Here is a 19,543-nt window from a genome sequence, read left to right as displayed (position 1 = left end):
TCTCTCACAAGGAAGTGGTGTTAGGAAGGGCCTAGGACATCATTAGACAGCAAACACATCTACTAGCACTCAAATGAAACAACAGGCCCACCATTGTCTCTTAAATACTCCGTTTCTTTGTTCAAATGGTGCTAATTTATTCTTTTTGGAAAACCATACAAATAAAAATGGTGCAGAAAGGCACAATGAAGATAGAATACTCAAACCTCCTGATCTTCTAACTTCCAGCACAGTGATGGGTCACTACATCGATTTGCCTTGATTTTTTTTTTTTAAAGAGGTGAACTTTTTTTTCTTTCTCTATTTTTTAAATTTAAATTAGAATCTGGCTTCTTTTACATGTCAATCCCAGTTCCCTCTCACTCTCCTCCTCCCCTGCCCCCCACTAGCTCCCCTATCCCCTACCCTTTCTGCTGCCCAGGGAGGATGAGACCTTCCATGGGGCATCCTCATTACCTTGATTTTTGACTAAGAACCGTTTCTCTAGTTCTTTGGATGCCTTGTCCTTGCCTCATCATTTCACTACCCTGCTTAGATTTGCAAACTTTCTATTTATCAGCACCCCCAGGAAACAGTGTTTCTACGTTTGAGGCATTTGGTTCAGAAGAACCAAGGTGTTAGAGGCCAGAGAGATGGCTCAACCAGTCAAGGCTGACCACAAGGACTGAATACATGGCAGAAGAGAATGACACCAGGAAGTTTCTTTCTGACCTCCACACCCACGTGCATGTATTTACACAGTCAAGCACACAGTCAATATCAACGCAACAATAAAGAATACGGTCTCAATCGACTGATAATTGATAATTCCAGCAGAGTAGCCGATCTTCATTTGTATCTGGGAACCTTAATGAATAAGACATGCGTCAGGGAGTGTTGTGACAGAAACGACTGAAGACGAAGATGGCAATGGAAGTCTCTGCAGAAATGTTTACCTATAGAGAAAGACCCTTTAAATGCCAGCCTCGACTGGACTCCCAACTGCCTTTGAGATTACACACTGGAAAGATCACAACAGGCTGCGCCATCAGGAAGGCCACAAAGATTTAAAGGACACCCTGGCCGAGATGGTGAGTCCTGGGAAGCAGGCCTTGCTGCTTTCTTCTGGGCCCTCGGTACAATCGCTTAATTGTTCCATGGCCTTCCACTCACAGACATTTAAGAAGTCATTTCGGTTTTTCCTTGACAATTTACTACCTCCCCCCAAACCACAAGGGACCTATGGTGAAGGGGGAGTTGGGGCGGAGAAGGGTCATCGAGAGGTTTCAAAGCAACTTGGGAGGAACTTGGTGATGAGTTGAACTCCGGGTGTCCAGGCGGTCGCCGGAGGGTGGGACGGCCCCTCGGCCAGGCGGGGGAGGGCGGAGGGCCGGGCTAGCAGCTCGGCGGCCGGGTGCAGCGGGTCATTGTTTCCCCGGCCGCTCCTCCCCGCCGGTCCGGCGTCACTGGCGGGGCGCCCGGGGCGGGCGGCGGGTTATTTATAGCGCTGGCTGCGCGCGTCACGGAGCCCGGCCCGGCTGACGGGGCCGCTGACGCGCTTGGCCGCGGGGCCGAGGGCGCGGGGTGCGCGCGGGCGGCGACAATGGGCCGTGGGCCGGAGCGCGCGCCTCCCTGGCCTCGGCGGGCCGCTCTCCGGTCCCCGCCCTCGGCTCCTCCGCGCCCCCGCGGGGGTGGCGGGCCTCGGCTCCGGGACTCCGGCTGGGCCGTCCGCGCTCCTCGCCCGCCGCGCGCGCCCGGACTGCACGAGGAGCTGGAGCCGGCTGCGCGACCACTCCGCTCCCGGGGACGCGGCGACCGGGGGCCGGGAGCGCCGCCCAGGTAACGTATTCTGGACCCGGACTGGGGGGCTCGGGGAGGGCCTGGGGCAGCCCTGCCCGGACTCCTGTCCCCGCGGTGTCCCGCGTCGGTGCAGGAATCCGAGGTGGGTGTGGAGCGCCAGAGCGGGAGAGAAACTTCGGTGTGACCAGCCCCAACACGCTCCTCCCGAGAGGACAACGCGACACGGGCACCATGTCGTCCGTCTCCCTAGCCCCCTCCCGGCCACTCCTTCCCCTTGTCTCCCCTATACGGACGCCCGGGACCCCCACTCCCATCCTGGCCGGCCCAAGCCCAGTGTGGCGCTGGCAGGGACTTTTAGGTACTTGTGGGCCGCGGAGGCCAACCCTGAGCCCTGAGCTCTGCCCTTCCGGCTGCTCGGCAGCCCCTCGCACGTGGCAGGCCGGCTGAGAACTTGCTGTGCCTTCTAGGAAATTGCAATCGATTTGTAATGCACTTTCGCTAATTGGGAGTTCAAAAATTAAACTTTAATAAAGCATTTGTGTCGTCTCGTCTAATTGGGAAAGCTTCCATTCGTCCTACTAGGTAGACTCTTTTTAAGTCTCAAGTTAATGGCGCTAAGCTAGATTTCCCCCCCAAGTACAATTCTGTGTCAGCTTTCCTCGGCGCAGCTGGATTTCTGTAAGGTACAGATGTTGCTAATGGCAGCTTAAGCACGGATGGGCAGATAACATACGGAATGCAACATGTTGCCATATGGTTCCTTTAGCCTTTCACCTCCAGGGATATCAATCATATATATTCTGGGAGAAACCTAATGACTCTCTGAACAGCAAAATGAATTACCTGGTACAATTTATATCCCTTGACCCGATGCGTTATAACAACATGAAGATAGCATTGCCCAATTGCTGTGGTATAAATTGAGTTACAGAGCTACATTTCAAATTATATATCAACTATTGGTAGTTTGAAGGGCCCCGGTCACACCATTCTGGCTGTAAAATCTATTTCTGTATTTCCTTATCTATCCTTTTCCACTTCTAGACGTGCAAAATTGATAAAGTTTAACCAAACTGGTATTGGAAATTGACACTCTACCTAATAGGTGAGTATGGAGAGGTGGAAAATACTACTTCCAGAGTTAGTTTCAGTTAGCCTTCTGCAAGAGCATCACACTTTAAAGCTAGAAAATCAAGTGACTCCGAGGAACATACGGCTTAATTGAAATTCTCCACCTAAAACAAACAAAATCCTACTTCAACTCTTGAGAAAAACAGTTCTAAGTAATGATAACCATAAGAAACCTAAATAAAACTTTTTTTGCAAACCAGTTCCGGCACCCCATTCCCCCTGTCTGTGCCTTAATTCAAGTCATCATTGTGGAGATAAAGACTTTTTTCTTCCAAGATATCAGTATCTACATACTGAAGTAATGACTTAGATCCTACTGGACGGCTTAGTAATATTTCATACTAGATTTTTAAATCTCCCGGTGACTAACAAAATATTGTAACTGCCTTTAAGCTTGGTTTATAAGTATAGTTGTCTTTTTAACCACAGTCCGTATTTTTGATTCACAAATGCAGATCACAGTGATAGTTAAGCAATGACCAAAGTATTAAATGACCAAAAATCAAAGTATTCAAATTTTAATTTCATGTTTACTTTTACATGTGAAAAAGTTATCTTAAAGTTAGCTATATAATGTCTGTATTCAACAATATGTATAAAAAAGTAGTTCATGTGAGCTGGTAGACTAGCAAAACACATAAATAGACATGAGTGGCCTAAAAATGTATTTATTTTAATTTTATACTTTTCAGGAAGTGGTAACATTTTGAAAGTTTATACATCATGTCCTTTTAGTATCGTTTTGAAAGGACAAGATGGCACACACACACACTTGCTAACACCTTGTAATGGCTGATGGTGTGTTAACTAGTGCTTGAGTTAGTTCAGACATTCTGATTATTATACCTAATGTCTTTTGCATAGCTATATAGAAAAAAAAACAAAAAACCTTATACAGAACAAATTAGGATATGGCTAGCTTATGGCAAGTTTCCTTGCTGGGACTGTCTCTGTAATCTTTTCCTAGCTGAGGCTTTTAGTGTGTTCTGCAACACTAGTACCCCAGTTTAAAGCCAGGTCAGTAGTGACTGTGTCAGCAATGACTCCATCTTCATGGCCTGTGAATTGACAGTGACGCTGTCCTTTAATCACACAGAACCTGCCTTATAAAGCTGTTATTGCCACGGGCACATACTGCAACCTTTTGTCAAGCCCTGTGATTATTAAAGTGTTCCTCCTTCAGATGCAGGCCAAAAGGCCTGCTGGGCTTCGTTTCAGAGTTCAAGCAAAACCTCAAGCAACACTGTTTGCTGTCTGTCTGTCTGTCTGTCTGTCTGTCTGTCTGTCTGTCTCTCCAGTTCTATCATTATGTGTACAATCCATGAATAATTTCAGGCACCTTTGCAGATGCACACTGTACGAATTTTTGTGTACTTACATGGCAACATGCCTGGGATATGTATCTTACAGCATCATTTCACTTTAAATAAACATTCGATAGATGTGCACCGTTACTCTAAACAATGTGGCTGGCTGCCAAGGGGTACACCAGAACTCAGAAGGACTAGAATTGCTATTGTCCACTAGGAAATCACTTTCTTGTATTTTGTTTTCAAACTTAAGTTGCCTTTTTCAGTATTGCCCTTACATGTTGTTAGTCTGAGAATTTGTTTGGACAGGAAAATTGTTTAAAATACACTGTGTTGGCCAAGAAGATGTTCCTGTGTTTGTGTTGCCTGTAGACATAGGGCCTTTATCTTGAGGTGACATGTTTATTTTAACTGAACAACAAAAAAAGGATTTACAACTAGGTGTATTCCCCATACTAAGTGATCTTATTTGTGATATGATCCTACTTGCTTTTCCCTTTACTTCCTCACAAATAAATGTGCGATCTTTAAGTATGCTAAATTAGTTTATATTTTTCTCAAGATGGCATGGAACCAGTTATGAATAGGCATTAGGCTTCTAGCAAAAGTCTTCATTCAGCTAAGTGGGGGTGTAGTCATCAGGAAAGAGCGTGGACCCATTGCACTTGAGTCTGCTGTTCAGACTCAGAACTCATATTGGTGCGTTAGAAACTTGTGTCTCTTTTATGAGCGTTTCATTAAAAAATAATAACGTAATATTACCCCAGCCTAGCAGGAGCACTGGCCTCTTCTCATCGATATGCAGCTTTGTTTTCATATGGGTTGGCATGAGTGCCATACAAATACCACATAAAAAAACTGACTTGGTTTGCCCTTACTTTGACTGAAGATTGACAGGAGCTCTTTAATTAATCTTGTTCTCCTTCATGTTCTGTATTCAGATATTGAAATACAGTATTTTATACATTTATAAGATTGTGTTTGCATTTATTTAATTTATGTTTCTTTTTTTAAAGCGTGTAGCCTTGAATGTTTGTTCTCTCTCTCTCTCTTTTTTTTTTTTTCCACATCATTACTCTGGTACTGCTTGATGTAACTTGATTAGCTCCCTCCCCAGTCATGATTGGTAATTAAAATAGGCATTAAAATTAGTCACTTAGCAATTTTGCTGTTCAATTGGCAATTAAATTACTTAATTGCAATTAAAGTCCTAATTTTAATTGGCAAAATGATAGATGTAGATTTAAGATAATATGTATAAATACTTTAATAAGTGTCTATATAAGGATTACTTAATTACTCAACTTCAAGTTTATGCTGTTAACTTTAGAACTTTTAAGTGAGCAATGAAATTTATATTACATCTATTCAAAGGATATGGTAATTAGATTTATTACTTATCACTATAAGGGTCCTTGCGATAAGTTACTTTTGTAGTGTTTAAATTGTAAGCTCGATAATTGAGAATTATGATGAGGAAAAGGGCATATATGTCTTTGTCTGAATATATCAATACCTTATTTTCTTTTTCATTAAATTAGAGGTTCTCTACCAATTAGCTTGAAGAAAAAAGTAAAATGTGGTTATTTTATCACTAAATGTAGAACAAAAACTAGAAAATGCCACCTGTGATTTACATATAACTTCTGCAAAGTGTATATATTTTATCTGTTCAAAGAAATGTTTAGTATTGTTAAAACAACTAAGATCACTGGCTCTTATTAGAATTTCAGGTGTCTTTTATATTAATATATAGCTATTTCAGGATCTTTAAATGTGTTTTAGGATATTGTACATTTTAATGTCTTCCATGCTTACTGAAATAAGTAAACTATAAAGGTAAATACTCCTTTCTAGTAGAAGAGAATTTTTTCATAAGAAAATGTTAAGCCATTACTATAAAAGCAAGTATTAGAAGATCACTGCAAGCCAAGTATTAAAAAAAACCCAAAGATTTTATTATGTAAAATAGTTTTTGAGTGGCATGAGGTTTTACCATATGTTCAGTTTTATAATTTTAATTTATAAGTAGAAGCTTCTAGAAAAAAATGCTGTTTACTTCTGTGCCTCTTTACACATTTTCTAGAACTGACTTCTGAATTAAAGTAAGACATTAAAAAAAATCAATGGTTTTTGGTGAAAAACAGCCCGAGTAAAACGGAATAAAAGCTGCATTTCTCCAGAATGTGACTACCAAAGAAACGCTCGCCTCCTTTAAGAGTCCTACAGGAAAGGTGCTGTTTGCTTGATTAATAGCCCATGAATGCAAATGAAATGGCAAAAGCAAAACAATAAAACATCTTCAATACTAATTTTTTTCTTTTGAGAAACATGTTTTAAAGGGAAATTTTCCTTTTTCTGTCACTGCTGTAAGACTGCCTACCAAATAACAGAGGCTGTGAATGAAACTTTGTTCAAACATAATGTAAAAGACATCTCATTTTAATGCTTATAAGTTCCAATATCTACAATATTGTAGAGAAATATCTTGAAGTTGCCTCAACCTTGACAGCATAACAGGTATGTCTGTTTCATTGTATCTGCATTGTGAGGTCTCTGAATTCATTTGGGGAGAATACGGAAATCAATCCCCAGAGGCCTCTTCCCCATGCATTAAAATAGAAAATCCTATGGGATTACATTATGTTTGCTCTCTAAATTATACCAAAAGCTCAGTTTTATTAAGTATAATCTGCTTAGCCATGCATAAAATAAAATACTTAGGTTTAGATGTGAGTTTATGTGCATTTATACTGACTTTCAATGAAAATGTTTTTCTACACACAGGCAAATATATTCTGCTTAGTGTGTGTTAGTACCATAAAAGATAATATAACAACACTTTCATCAATATGCTTTGAGGTCACATCATTATATTTATTAATAATAATAACAAAATTTATATGAGTGGGAGCTACTACGGATAGCACCAATTTTTTGCTTCCATTATTTAAATTATTAAGAAAATATGCCTTTATTGTGGGAAAACTTTACACATTTAAACATGGTAATAATTTTAAGCTACATGGCTCTGGATCCAGAAAAAAACATCATTGTCATTTTAATTGAGTTATAAAATACTTTATTTGAAATATTTATGTGTAAGAATGCAAAGGGGTTGCAGCCATATAAATGCAGAATTTCAGTTCCTTTTAGCCTAAAGCATCGTTTTAACATTTTCTGAAAGGTTGTTCAATTCTACATTTTGATTCCATTATATGTGTAATTAAGCCTCTATGCACAAAAGCATTCCCTTATGTACTAGCAAATATACCCACAGGAATTCTCTTCTAAACTATAATTTATTTAAACATGTAATCATAGGATCTTAAAACATGCTTTCATTTTTCCAAACTATATGCCAATTTGAACTGCTTTGAGATAAAACGAGAGATTTTTATTGCCATTTTTTTCCCTCTGTGACCCAACAGTGAGTTAAGCATGGGTAGGAGGAAATAAAGAAAATCCATTGTGAACCAAATTCCATGTGTTGAACTGTTTCCCTTTTGGACAAAATAGAAAAAAAGAAAAGAATTGTCATTGTTTATGAATTCCAAACACTATGAACATTTGGGTCTGCAGAATTTTCTCTTGGGGTTTAGTTAGCCTAAGTAGTAAATAGCTAATTAGCTAAGTGTGTGTGTGTGTGTGTGTGTGTTGTGTGTGTGTGAGCACGCGTGCATGTGCTTGTGTGAGCGTGTCTCTTGAACATTGTGGAGTCAGGCCCCCTACTGACAAGATCTGTCAATTGCAGACCTTGTCTTTGCTCCTGCAATTTTGCCCTCTCAGAATTAAGAGGGAAAAACAGTGGCCTAAGGTTTTGAGCATGGGCCTTTTATACTTTTATACTGGATCCTTCCCACCTGGAGCGTGTGCGAGCCTTGCCCCAAACTTCAACCTTAGAATAGTCTCAGCCAAGAATTAGTATAAACGAGTTTATGAGTCTTTCCTAAGAAGTAGTAACTTCCCAGGAAGCTGAACATGAATTTGAAGAGAGGGAAAACTCACTCACGGGTGGAAAAGAAGTCTTCACTTTCTCACATTTACATGTTATCCTCGCCTATGACCGCTGCTTTTTTATCTTGGGTATATCAAGACTCGAGCTTTGCTCTTATCAGAGAATCATGAACCACAAGTTGCTAAAGAATTATAACTCACACTACTGTGCTTGTTCCGTGGTGCTCAACACAAAGACTCCAGGGCCCCCTACCTCTCTCTGGGAGGGCATTTTTCAGCCCAAACTGAGGGAGAGGAGTGTGCAACATATCTGCTTAGGCGCACTTGTGTAGGGAGGGCTGTGGTAATGATCTTAAACCTTTTGGTAGTCGCTCTCCTGGAACTGTATTAAAAAATAATAACTTCCAGTGTAGCTAAGCTTGGGTTTCCGACTGTCTGAAAATAGCTGCCGGGAACCTGGCCCACCTCGTGGATCAAGGAAAGCTCCCACTGACCGCACCCTGCTCCCTCGCGGAAGGGGAAGGGAACCCGGGAGGGCGCCTGTGAGCTGGAGTTGCTGCTATTTTGGGCCCAGCCTGGCCGGTGCGTCAATGCCTGCGCCCCTGCGTCACCGCCACCCCCACCCCCTTCCTTCTCCATTGCTCTCCAAACTCTCACTTTTTCCCTTTCGTTCGCGTGGAATCGCTTCTGCCCACGGGGCGCTGACGCTGCGGAGCTCACACTAATAAGCTGTTCTTCACCCTGCCCCCTCTTACACCCTCCCCCCCCCACTTCCTGGTTTTATTTTATTTTATTTTTCTCGCGCCCACTAGGGCACCGCTGAGCCGTAGCGGCAGCAGCTGGAGAGGCAGCCGCAACATCTGGGGGAAACTTAAGGTGGTCACGTAGGTTTCCCCGAGGCTGATGAACAGTTGAGCCCGCGGCTTGTCTGGGCAGCCGCAGGGCACCCGATGGCAACGCCTCTGCAGCCTCAGGCTCGCCCTGCACGGAGCCGGCAAAGGCGGAGGAGCAGGCTAGGAATGAGCAGCCCCACAACCCTGAGAGTTCCGCGGTGCTCTTCGCCGGTGCTGGGATCACCGAAAGGGGGCCGAGTTGCACATCGCACAGCCCCCCCTCCCCCGTCAGTTTGGGAGCGAGCCAACGCGCGGGAGGAGGGGAGGAGGGGAGGAGGAGCGTTGTCCTGGGCGGAGAAGGGGACCCTGCAAAGTCACCCTCCCCCGGGGCCCAAGCCCCTTCCTGGTCTCGGGAGAAACCTTAGGAAGTGTGCCGCCCAGCTTCGCTGGGGTACTGGGAGTCAGGCTAGCCCTCCAGAGGAGCGGCGATTCTTTTGCTAGTGAGATCCGCGCACTTGGCGGGCGGATTGTCTAGCGCAGCGGAGCGGGAGGCCACTCCGACGACCGGGGTGGTAGGACAGGCTCCCACAGGCCACGGGGACCCTGGGCTGAGGCAATGGGCACACGTCCTCCGTTTTTCCGAGACGCCGCACGGCCCACCACAGCCTCGGGGCTCCACTCCCTTTGCCGCTTCTCCCACCATTCTTTCTTCTTGGTTGCGGGTGCGACAGCCCTTGAGGTTCAGAAACTCGGGAGAGTGACAGGACGGCCTCTTTGGGAAATGTCAGCGCTGTTGAGAGCTGACTGAAGGGATGGACCAGATCACCTCTCTGCCGCAGGCGCACCTGTTGCCCGACTCTCTGCTGTATTGTCTGCAAAAGAAAAGCAGGCCACAGTTCACTCCTACTTGTGGGGTCCTCAATGTCTTCCCACTCTCCCTCCGCACTCCTTTAGCTATTAGAGCTTTCTAGTTTCAGGGAAGAGGGAGGAAGGAAAATGGGCCCTATCCCCTTGTCTCTAGAAGGAGGGTGGAAGACTGAGATAGAAAAAGGGAGAAGGGGGTGCACGGACCAGGGAAATCCCATCTAAAGCCCGAGTCACGGGATATCTGCACTTCCGCTAAGGATTGTGTGGAGGGTGATGCTGGAAAGCAGCAAGGCACACCTCTGCCCGTGCGGTCCAGGTGCCAGCTACCTGGCCCACGCCAGCGTTCTTTTCCGTTCAAGCTTTTGTTGCACCCTCCCGACGTGTGGGGACTCAGGGCCTGGGGGCAGGTGAAGCGTAGCATCACCGCAGGTTTCACGGACCTGGGTTGCACAAGTCACACTTCTTTCGGAAAAAAAATAGAAAAAAAAAACCCACCCAAGTAGGCTACCAAGGTGAACGCAGAACGGTTCCCACCTTAAAATCAGCCCCAGCCGTGACGTCAGGTCGGAAATATACCAAAGCGAGCGCGGGCCAGGAGTCCGGGGAGCGCGGCGACGCGGCGATTGGACCGCGGGCCGCTGACGCGCGCTGACGCGCGCAGACTTTAGGTGCATGTTGGCAGCGGCAGCCCGAGCCACATAAACAAAGGCACATTGGCGGCCAGGGCCAGTCCGCCCCGCGGCTCTCACAGCTCCGCGTCCCTCTCGCCTGCCCCACCGGCTGCCTTGCCTCTTCTCCCGCCGGGCTGGCGGCGTGTGGCTCCCCGCGACCGGTTCCCGCAGCGCTCCCGCGGACCCCCGAGCCCCGGCTCCCGGAGGGAACTGCACTTCGGCGGAGTTGAATGAATGAAGCGAGCGGAGAAGTGAGTAGGTGCGGCGGTGCGCTCCGTGGTCTCGCGTTCTCCCGGACTCCGCGCACCGGAGGCCAGGTTCTCTCTGCAAGTGGGCGCCAGAGATGCGGAGCGCCTAGGGGCTGGGGGGGATGGCGAGTGGGCGCGCGCCGCTCCGCCGAGCCTTTGCTGGAACTTGGGCAGTAGCGTTGGGGGGGGAGTTGGCTGCCGGCAGAGTCTTCCAGGCTTCTTATTGGTGGATGTGCAAGGGGGACTCCCACAGTTTTAGGAGATGCGGACTTGCCCGCGGAGATGTGCGCAAAGTTTGCTCTTGGTGTGAAATTGATTGTGGCTTGTTGGAGACTCCGGAGCTCGTGAACATGTGGGTAACAGTCTGGGAGAGAAAGTTTATGCGTTGCTTGGGAACAGTGTCGCTCAGCTCGCCCGTGTGCGGATGTTTCCTGGGTATCGCCGTGGAAGGATGGTGTCCGTAGAGTGTCCTGTTGCTAAGTTGCCTGAAATTTCTGGTTTTCATAAATGATGTCCCTGGGTAGTGTGCCAGAGTGTGTGCGTGAGGTAAAGAGTGCAGTTATGAAACTGTGACACTGCTAGGGGTTAACATCCAGCGCAGACATATTTCCAAGGGCGGCGGCGGATGGGGGAAAGCAAGAGTCCTCTTTCTATTTTTTTTCCTGGCTAACCTTCTCCACTCCTCGAAGCAAGATTATGAAAGAAGGGAGAGGGTGAGCAGAAGGAGCGGGTGTTGGGTTTCTTTATCTTTATTAACAAGTCTGTCGGTGCTCTAGAATGCCTCACAAGTGGGAACGTCTGACAATTGCTGGGACACAGCCTTGTCCCAGCAAGTAGGCAGCCCGTGGAAAAATTGTGGAGAAGGTGTTTAGCTTGCCGTGCTTCTGTCTTTGATGCCAATATTATATGTGTAATATTTCCTTCCCTCTGCAGTTGACCCAAGATACTTCTGGTAAAGTAGAGGTCTCTCTCATCACCTCTGGGCCATTAAAGGTGTTGAAAATCCAGCTCTCTGGAGGAACACCAATTCACTTGTACCCTAAACCCTAGTGCTGGGTCAAAAGCAATTACAAAAGCTATACACTTGTTCCCAAATTGACTTCTTGGATGTCCAGGCCTTAATGTTATCTAAGGGTGGGTTCTATGGTTTTTTTCCCCCCACTGTGTATTCTTGAATTCACTAACTTTCTTTTCCCTTCTAAGAGAAAAGTCCGTTTGGCTACAAGAAAAATATTTAGGAGAAGTCTTCGACACTCTGCTTTCTCTTTATATTAGTCTTCTTAGTCGGGTTTGAAATAAAGTATAAAGAGAATGACCCTTCCGTCTAGAGCAAAGGGACCAATTCATTATATTGTTAAGTATCAAGTAGGCTCATGGGTTAACTTCCCTTCAGGATGCTTTCTCTACAGGGATTTATACTGGGAGATGAGAGGCATTATCTGTTGTTTAGCCACGTCTTTGCACGTTCATTTAAGCAGCTGTTTGGTAAAGTCTTCGCATTCATTCCTAAGGAGGCACTGAAGGAAGGGCCTGCCTGTGAGTCTGCCTCTACCCAGCCAAATCTCGGTGGGAAGACATCCTCAAACTTCCTATGTCTGTATTTCAGGGAGATCTGACGGGCTGGATTCCCAATTGCTTTTTTAAAAATCTTGGAAACTCTGTCCTTCATTGAATTACGACACTGTCCACCTTTAATTTCCTCGAAAACTCCAATAACTCGGCTGAAGGTTAGTGAGCTCTTTCTTTCATTACCTTTCCCGAGTTCCCCCACATACATGAACACAGGCCAACAGGATCATCTCAGGCCGGCCCTGTGCCTTATGGCCACAGAGTCCAACTTTATGTTGTGCAATTCAACTTCATTTCTAGACCGTGGGTTCTAGAACGCCCCCCCCCCCAGCGTCGTGGACCCTGAGCTTCAACGTAGAGGCTCATCGGAGTAGGACTGGCTGTGGGGAGGGACTGGGGTGGGGGAGCATTGGGAAATATCCGAGAGTGTTGACCCTCAACAGCTTTCCAGCTCTGGGTGGCACGGGGATCAGTCCTTTCCTCTCTCCATTGCTGCTCCGACCTCTTTTGCCCTTCCCCCTCGCACCCCTACCCTCTCTCTGACGCCGCGGGCTGCCGGTGTAGCTCCAGGTGTACCCGAGCCCGGAAGAAAGTGTTCAGTTGACCAGGCTGAGTGTGTATCACCCTGTTTCATTTCCAGCCATGCCTTGTGTTCAGGCGCAGTATGGGTCCTCGCCTCAAGGAGCCAGCCCCGCTTCTCAGAGCTACAGTTACCACTCTTCGGGAGAATACAGCTCCGATTTCTTAACTCCAGAGTTTGTCAAGTTTAGCATGGACCTCACCAACACTGAAATCACTGCCACCACTTCTCTCCCCAGCTTCAGTACCTTTATGGACAACTACAGCACAGGCTACGACGTCAAGCCACCTTGCTTGTACCAAATGCCCCTGTCCGGACAGCAGTCCTCCATTAAGGTAGAAGACATTCAGATGCACAACTACCAGCAGCACAGCCACCTGCCCCCTCAGTCCGAGGAGATGATGCCACATTCCGGGTCGGTTTACTACAAGCCCTCTTCGCCCCCGACACCCAGCACCCCGGGCTTCCAGGTGCAGCATAGCCCGATGTGGGACGACCCGGGGTCTCTTCACAACTTCCATCAGAATTACGTGGCCACTACGCACATGATCGAGCAGAGGAAGACGCCGGTCTCCCGCCTTTCACTCTTCTCCTTTAAGCAGTCGCCCCCGGGCACTCCTGTGTCTAGCTGCCAGATGCGCTTCGACGGGCCTCTGCACGTCCCTATGAACCCGGAGCCCGCGGGCAGCCACCACGTAGTGGATGGGCAGACCTTCGCCGTGCCCAACCCCATTCGCAAGCCGGCATCCATGGGCTTCCCGGGTCTGCAGATCGGCCATGCGTCGCAGTTGCTTGACTCGCAGGTGCCCTCGCCGCCGTCCCGGGGCTCTCCCTCCAACGAGGGTCTGTGCGCCGTGTGTGGCGACAACGCGGCCTGTCAACACTACGGTGTACGCACTTGTGAGGGCTGCAAAGGTTTCTTTAAGGTGAGCAAGACTGGACGGAGGTGGCAGGTAGAGATGACCTGAGACCCAGGAGTGTGCCCTAACCTTCCGGTAGGCAGCCCAGCCCTAGTTCCCTGAAGCTGCGGAAGGGGCTTCGGGGCGTCTAAGGAAAGAAACAAGCAAGAATGAGCAAAAGTCAGGGTTTCACCTCCCCCTCGCCCCACAGCAACCTGCCGCCCCGGCGGGCTCCCGCCCGAAATTGCTGGAACCAGAGTTGGAAGAGGGCTATTTGCATGTGTTAGGCTCTGTCTTCCTTGTTCAGATTGAAATTGGTTAGGACAGAGAACCGTGTCTGAGCTAACCAAGTGGAACAGAATTCCCTATGGTCAAATTAAGTGATCTCTTTATTTCGCCATCCTGATTGAATAATCTTATCATTTTAAATAGAGAAGGTCTCCAAGGAATGTAAATAATATGAATGCCCACGGATTTGTATTTACTGAGCGTCTCCTGCTCCTTCTCCTGGCATATAAAACACAGCAAGGAGCGGCAAGGTTAGCTCAAATGTTAACGCTATCAATTTTCTTCTGGTAAATGCCCTGGGGGAGGAAAGGGGGAAGGAAATAGGAAGAAAAGAACAAGAAAAAATGTTTTAAAGCAGTAGTTTGTGTTTGTAGGGAAGGAATGCAGATCCAAGCCATTAAAAATGTTTCCAGTTTACTGGACTTTGAATTAAAAGATAATAATTTTTGGCCTACATTCTCTCCCTCTGCAGCGCACGGTGCAAAAAAACGCAAAATACGTGTGTTTAGCAAATAAAAACTGCCCAGTGGACAAGCGCCGCCGAAACCGTTGTCAATACTGTCGATTTCAGAAGTGCCTGGCTGTTGGGATGGTTAAAGAAGGTAGGTCGGGGCAAGCTGCTGACCTCTGGTTCCGTGCCCCCGAAAGACCACCAGCTGCTTGTGAACCCCGGTCCCTGCCTCTCACTCCCCTCCACACACACTCTCCAGGATCCCACTGCTTTAATGGCCCAGCCTTCTCTAAAGAAAGCCACAGGGTCCTCCTAGCCTCCGACCCAGTTGGAGATAGGTACACAATAACCCATCGTTTTTGTTTTTTGTTTTTCTTTTCAATGCTTCTCATCAGTAAAGTCTTTGCAAGTGAGAGGACCCCTGGGCCACCAGGTCCGGCGCCCACTGCCGCCTCTCCTCCCGGGAGAATCGTGAGGTAGCAGAGTCTGGGTTCAAGGGAACACCGTTAACGGGGCTATTCCTTTACAGTGGTTCGCACGGACAGTTTAAAAGGCCGGAGAGGTCGTTTACCCTCGAAACCGAAGAGTCCACAGGATCCCTCTCCCCCCTCACCTCCGGTGAGTCTGATCAGTGCCCTCGTCAGAGCCCATGTCGACTCCAATCCGGCTATGACCAGCCTGGACTATTCCAGGGTAAGAAGCTAGTGGGGGTTATCTTGTGAACAAACTCAAGGGTAAAGGAGGCAAACCAGGATATATGCTTCATAACCTTGGACAGGGTTCCAGGAGACAGAGAGGTGGTGTAGCAGAAGTGTAGATCTCGGAACCTTTCAGAGTGGTTGAGTGTTTGTGAAACTCCAATACCCGAGAATCCCTCCGCCTGAGGTTTGAAAAGCAAAACTCAGACTGAGACTATGCCTAACCTTCCTTCTCAGATCTACTTCATGCGAAGTTACAGGAATTACCGCCCCCCCCATGAAAAATAGAACTTGCTTGGGGCCAGGGGATGAAAAGAGTGGAAGGAATGACGGGCGGTGTGTGTGTGTGTCGGGGGGTGTCTCGGGGTCAAGGATCAAGTGGTGTACTTCCTCTTTTACTCCAGTTGTGAAAATGTGCAGGTTTTGGTTAGAGGGAGTGTGGGCAAACCTAGTAGCGACTGCAATATTATTAAGCTTTGCAAAGGGCGTCTCTGCTCAAGACCCACTCTGGGATTAGCATGAATACTACGGTGTCAATTGTTTTGTGGAGATAAGACTGAACGTTTCCCAGGGCTGGATGGCACTGTATTTAGTCTGCATGGAAATGGTAATTTACATATTTAAAGCAGCGACCTCATAGCACCGTCCCTAATTGAATTAATTGCCCCGGAACATCTAATTTCCTTACTGGTCAGAGAGAGGTTTAATTGTTATAAAAACCTGGCTCCCCTACTAGAAACGGGGTTAGCAATTTCACGGGTTATATATTTTAGAGAACCTCATTAAGTGCTTTTTAAAATGAAATTCCAGTTCCAGGCAAACCCTGACTATCAGATGAGTGGAGATGACACCCAACATATACAGCAATTCTACGATCTCCTGACTGGCTCTATGGAGATCATCAGAGGTTGGGCAGAGAAGATCCCTGGCTTTGCTGACCTTCCCAAAGCTGATCAAGACCTGCTTTTTGAATCAGCTTTCTTAGAATTATTTGTTCTTCGATTAGCGTACAGGTAATGAGGGAGGCCCGGAGAGGAATAAGGAAGTAAAGAAAAGGGGAGGGGAGAGGGAGGGGGCAAGATTAAAAAAAAAAGGTGGGGAAGGGAAAGAGAGTCCAGAAGCCTTGGGTGAATGAATGGAGTGGAGGTGGGCTAGAGGCGTTCTTGATTGTTATGAAATTAAACCCTTTCAAGGTCCACTGGTCTACATTTTATTAACTCTTCAGTAATTAGGTGCCTCTTAAATCCCTCATTTATTGCTCTTCAAGTAATTAGTTGTTTAGCTTTTCTCTCTCTCTTTTTCTCCCCTCTCTCTTTGGTATTAATTGCAGGTCCAACCCAGTGGAGGGTAAACTCATCTTTTGCAATGGGGTGGTCTTGCACAGGTTGCAATGCGTGCGTGGCTTTGGGGAATGGATTGATTCCATTGTTGAATTCTCCTCCAACTTGCAGAATATGAACATCGACATTTCTGCCTTCTCCTGCATCGCTGCCCTGGCTATGGTCACAGGTCAGTACTGTTAGCTCAGGGCACTTCCCTTACAGAACTTCCTCTGGTGGGACCAGTCACGGCTTTCCCTAATCACAGATGCTCTCCGATTCTGCCAGCTGACTAACTCTTTATGCATTCTTCTTTTGTTTCTGATTGCATTTTCTGCAGAGAGACATGGGCTCAAGGAACCTAAGAGAGTGGAAGAACTACAAAACAAAATTGTAAATTGTCTTAAAGACCATGTGACTTTCAATAATGGGGGCTTGAACCGACCCAACTATCTGTCCAAACTGTTGGGGAAGCTCCCAGAACTCCGCACCCTTTGCACGCAGGGGCTCCAGCGCATTTTCTACCTGAAACTGGAAGACTTAGTACCACCACCAGCAATAATTGACAAACTTTTCCTGGACACCTTACCCTTCTAAGATCTTCTCCCATGCACTTCAAAAGACCTGGAAAGAAAAACCACCCAGAGGGGGCTGGCCACATGGGCAGAGAGCTGGCTAAAGTGTCCAGTTCATATCATCTCCTTTCTGTAGACCCCCAGCCCCCATCCCTAAAGTAAACAAACAAACAAAAACTGTCGCTATTTCCTAACCTGCAGGCAGAACCTGAAAGGGCATTTTTGGCTCCGGGGCATCCTGGATTTAGAAAAACGGACATCACACAGTACAGTGGTATAAACTTTTTATTATCAGTTCAAAATCAATTTATTGTTCAGAAGAAGGATTGCTAATGTATGATGGGAAATGTTTGGCCATGCTTGCTTGTTGCATTTAAGACAAATGTAACACCACACACACACACACACACACACACACACACCCATCTTAAGGGGACCCACATATTTTGCCCTTTATTTAACAAGACTTCAAAGTTTTCTGCTGTAAAGAAAGCTGTAATATATAGTAAAACTAAATGTTGCGTGGGTGGCATGAGTTGAAGAAGGCAGAGGCTTGTAAATTTATCCAATGCAGTTTGGCTTTTTAAATTATTTTGTGCCTATTTATGAATAAATATTACAAATTCTAAAAAGTAAGTGTGTTTGCAAAAAAAAGAAAATAAGTACATAAAAAGGGACAAGCATGTGATTCTAGGTTGAAGATGTTATAGGCACTTGCTACTTCAGTAATGTCTATATTATATAAATAGTATTTCAGACACTATGTAGTCTGTTAGATTTTATAAAGATTGGTAGTTATCTGAGCTTAAAAACATTTTCTCAATTGTATAATAGGTGGGCACAGTATCAATACATTGGAAAATCCTGACAAAAGGGACACATAGTGTTTGTAACACCGTCCAACATTCCTTGTTTGTAAGTGTTGTATGTACTGTTGATGTTGATAAAAGAAAGTTTATATCTTGATTATTTTGTTGTCTAAAGCGAAACAGAACTTGCATGCAGCAGCTTTTGACTGTTTCCAGAGTGCTTATAATCTACATAACTCCCTGGAAATTACTGAGCACTTTGAATTTTTTTGTTTTTTTAATGTCTGAAATTGTCAGTTAATATATTATTTTATGTTTCAGTAAGGATTTTAATATTGCCATATTCTGTAGTATTTTTCTTTGTATATTTCTAGTACGGCACATGAGATAAGTCACTGCCTTTTTTTCTATGGTGTATGACAGTTAGAGATGCTGATTTTTTTTCTGATAAATTCTTTCTTTGAGAAAGACAATTTTAATGTTTACAACAATAAACAACGTAAATGAACAGAACTTTGTCTTATTTCTGGGTCAGGAAAAATGATGACTAAATAACACATAGAAGAAAGAGGCAAAAGCGGAGATTGATTTGGGGTAGGTCACTTACATGACATCTGAATTTCAGAGTGACAGCCTGAATCCATTGTGGCAACAGGGAGGGTGTAATTGAACTAATTATCTAGAGAATTCAATGCAATATTTTTCCTTAGCCTGAAATTTTCCAGTCTGGTGACTTACATTTATCAGAATGGATTTAGAATATCTTACTCTTGTAAGTTTTGAGTAAGTACAGCTTTCAAAGGACAAACTTAAGGATAGCAAGAAGCTTCTAAACGTTGGGAATCTCTCAAAGTTCTTATGGACAAAGTTCTTCAGGAAGTCTGTGCTTGAGTCTCAGAAAAGCCACACAGATCTTGTACTTTATCTTTGCCTTCTCAGTTCCTGCACATGCTGGTATGAGTGTGTGGGAGGGAGAGCTCAGGGTCTCTGGCCCTCGGAGTCCTGAGTCAGCTTTTCCAGTTGAGTTCTGTAGAGACGTTTCTTACATTAGTTCCCCGCTTTGGTGGGCATTGATGAGGTGTAATCTGCACTTTCAGAATAAAATTTCAACCTTTTCAGTATTCCAGATTTAAAAAAAAACAAAAACAAAAAAAAACCTCATCAGGTCTCTGATTTGGTTTAAGCAAGTTTTAAGATGGGGTTCTAACATTCCACCCTGCACCAACTTCCCATGGAAGGAAGGGGAACTGTGTTGTTGGGCTGAGCTGGCTCTCAGCCATCTATCCTTGGGCAGATGGTAGTCCAGTTGTGGCCTAGGAGGAGAGGCACAAGATGGGATGATCATGGTCGCTGACCGACCCTGGCTAATTACAGATGGCCTCTAGGTCATGGAAATTTACAAAAAAAAGTTATTGTTTTAAAAATGTATTGCCATAACAGTATACTGCTACCAGAGCTGTTGGGGCACCCCTCCCCCCAAACCCCCAAATAATTACTTTGTGGTTGGCAAAAAGAGACAAGGAAAGTCCCCTGTGGTAGCTTAAAGCTATTTTTACTTG

At 45.9% G+C, this 19,543-nt stretch overlaps 1 protein-coding gene across 6 annotated transcripts; it reads left to right on the top strand.

Moving 5' to 3' along the window:
- Window positions 1-1,718: 1,718 nt before the first annotated feature.
- Nr4a2 (nuclear receptor subfamily 4 group A member 2) lies at window positions 1,719-18,492 on the top strand. Of its 6 annotated transcripts, none has more exons than XM_040745364.1 (8): window positions 1,719-1,818; window positions 12,403-12,523; window positions 13,006-13,871; window positions 14,605-14,734; window positions 15,113-15,276; window positions 16,092-16,294; window positions 16,612-16,790; window positions 16,941-18,492. In XM_040745364.1, the coding sequence occupies exons 3-8, from the start codon at window positions 13,008-13,010 to the stop codon at window positions 17,195-17,197; spliced, it is 1,797 nt and encodes a 598-aa protein (XP_040601298.1). In that variant the 5' UTR covers window positions 1,719-1,818; window positions 12,403-12,523; window positions 13,006-13,007; the 3' UTR covers window positions 17,198-18,492. The 6 variants fall into 6 exon arrangements, 5 of the variants coding, with proteins under 5 accessions (XP_040601298.1, XP_012968031.1, XP_040601300.1 ...); XR_001196410.3 differs by lacking the exon at window positions 1,719-1,818 and adding an exon at window positions 10,673-10,799 and having other exon boundaries at window positions 16,733-16,790; window positions 16,941-17,023; XM_013112577.3 differs by lacking the exon at window positions 1,719-1,818 and adding an exon at window positions 10,673-10,799 and having other exon boundaries at window positions 13,184-13,871.
- The last annotated feature ends 1,051 nt before the right edge of the window (window positions 18,493-19,543 follow it).

The sequence above is a fragment of the Mesocricetus auratus genome, unplaced genomic scaffold, assembly GCF_017639785.1.
Source record: "Mesocricetus auratus isolate SY011 unplaced genomic scaffold, BCM_Maur_2.0 Super-Scaffold_100004, whole genome shotgun sequence".
Taxonomy (NCBI): Eukaryota; Metazoa; Chordata; class Mammalia; order Rodentia; family Cricetidae; genus Mesocricetus; species Mesocricetus auratus.
This window is presented reverse-complemented; position numbering and strand designations above follow the sequence as displayed.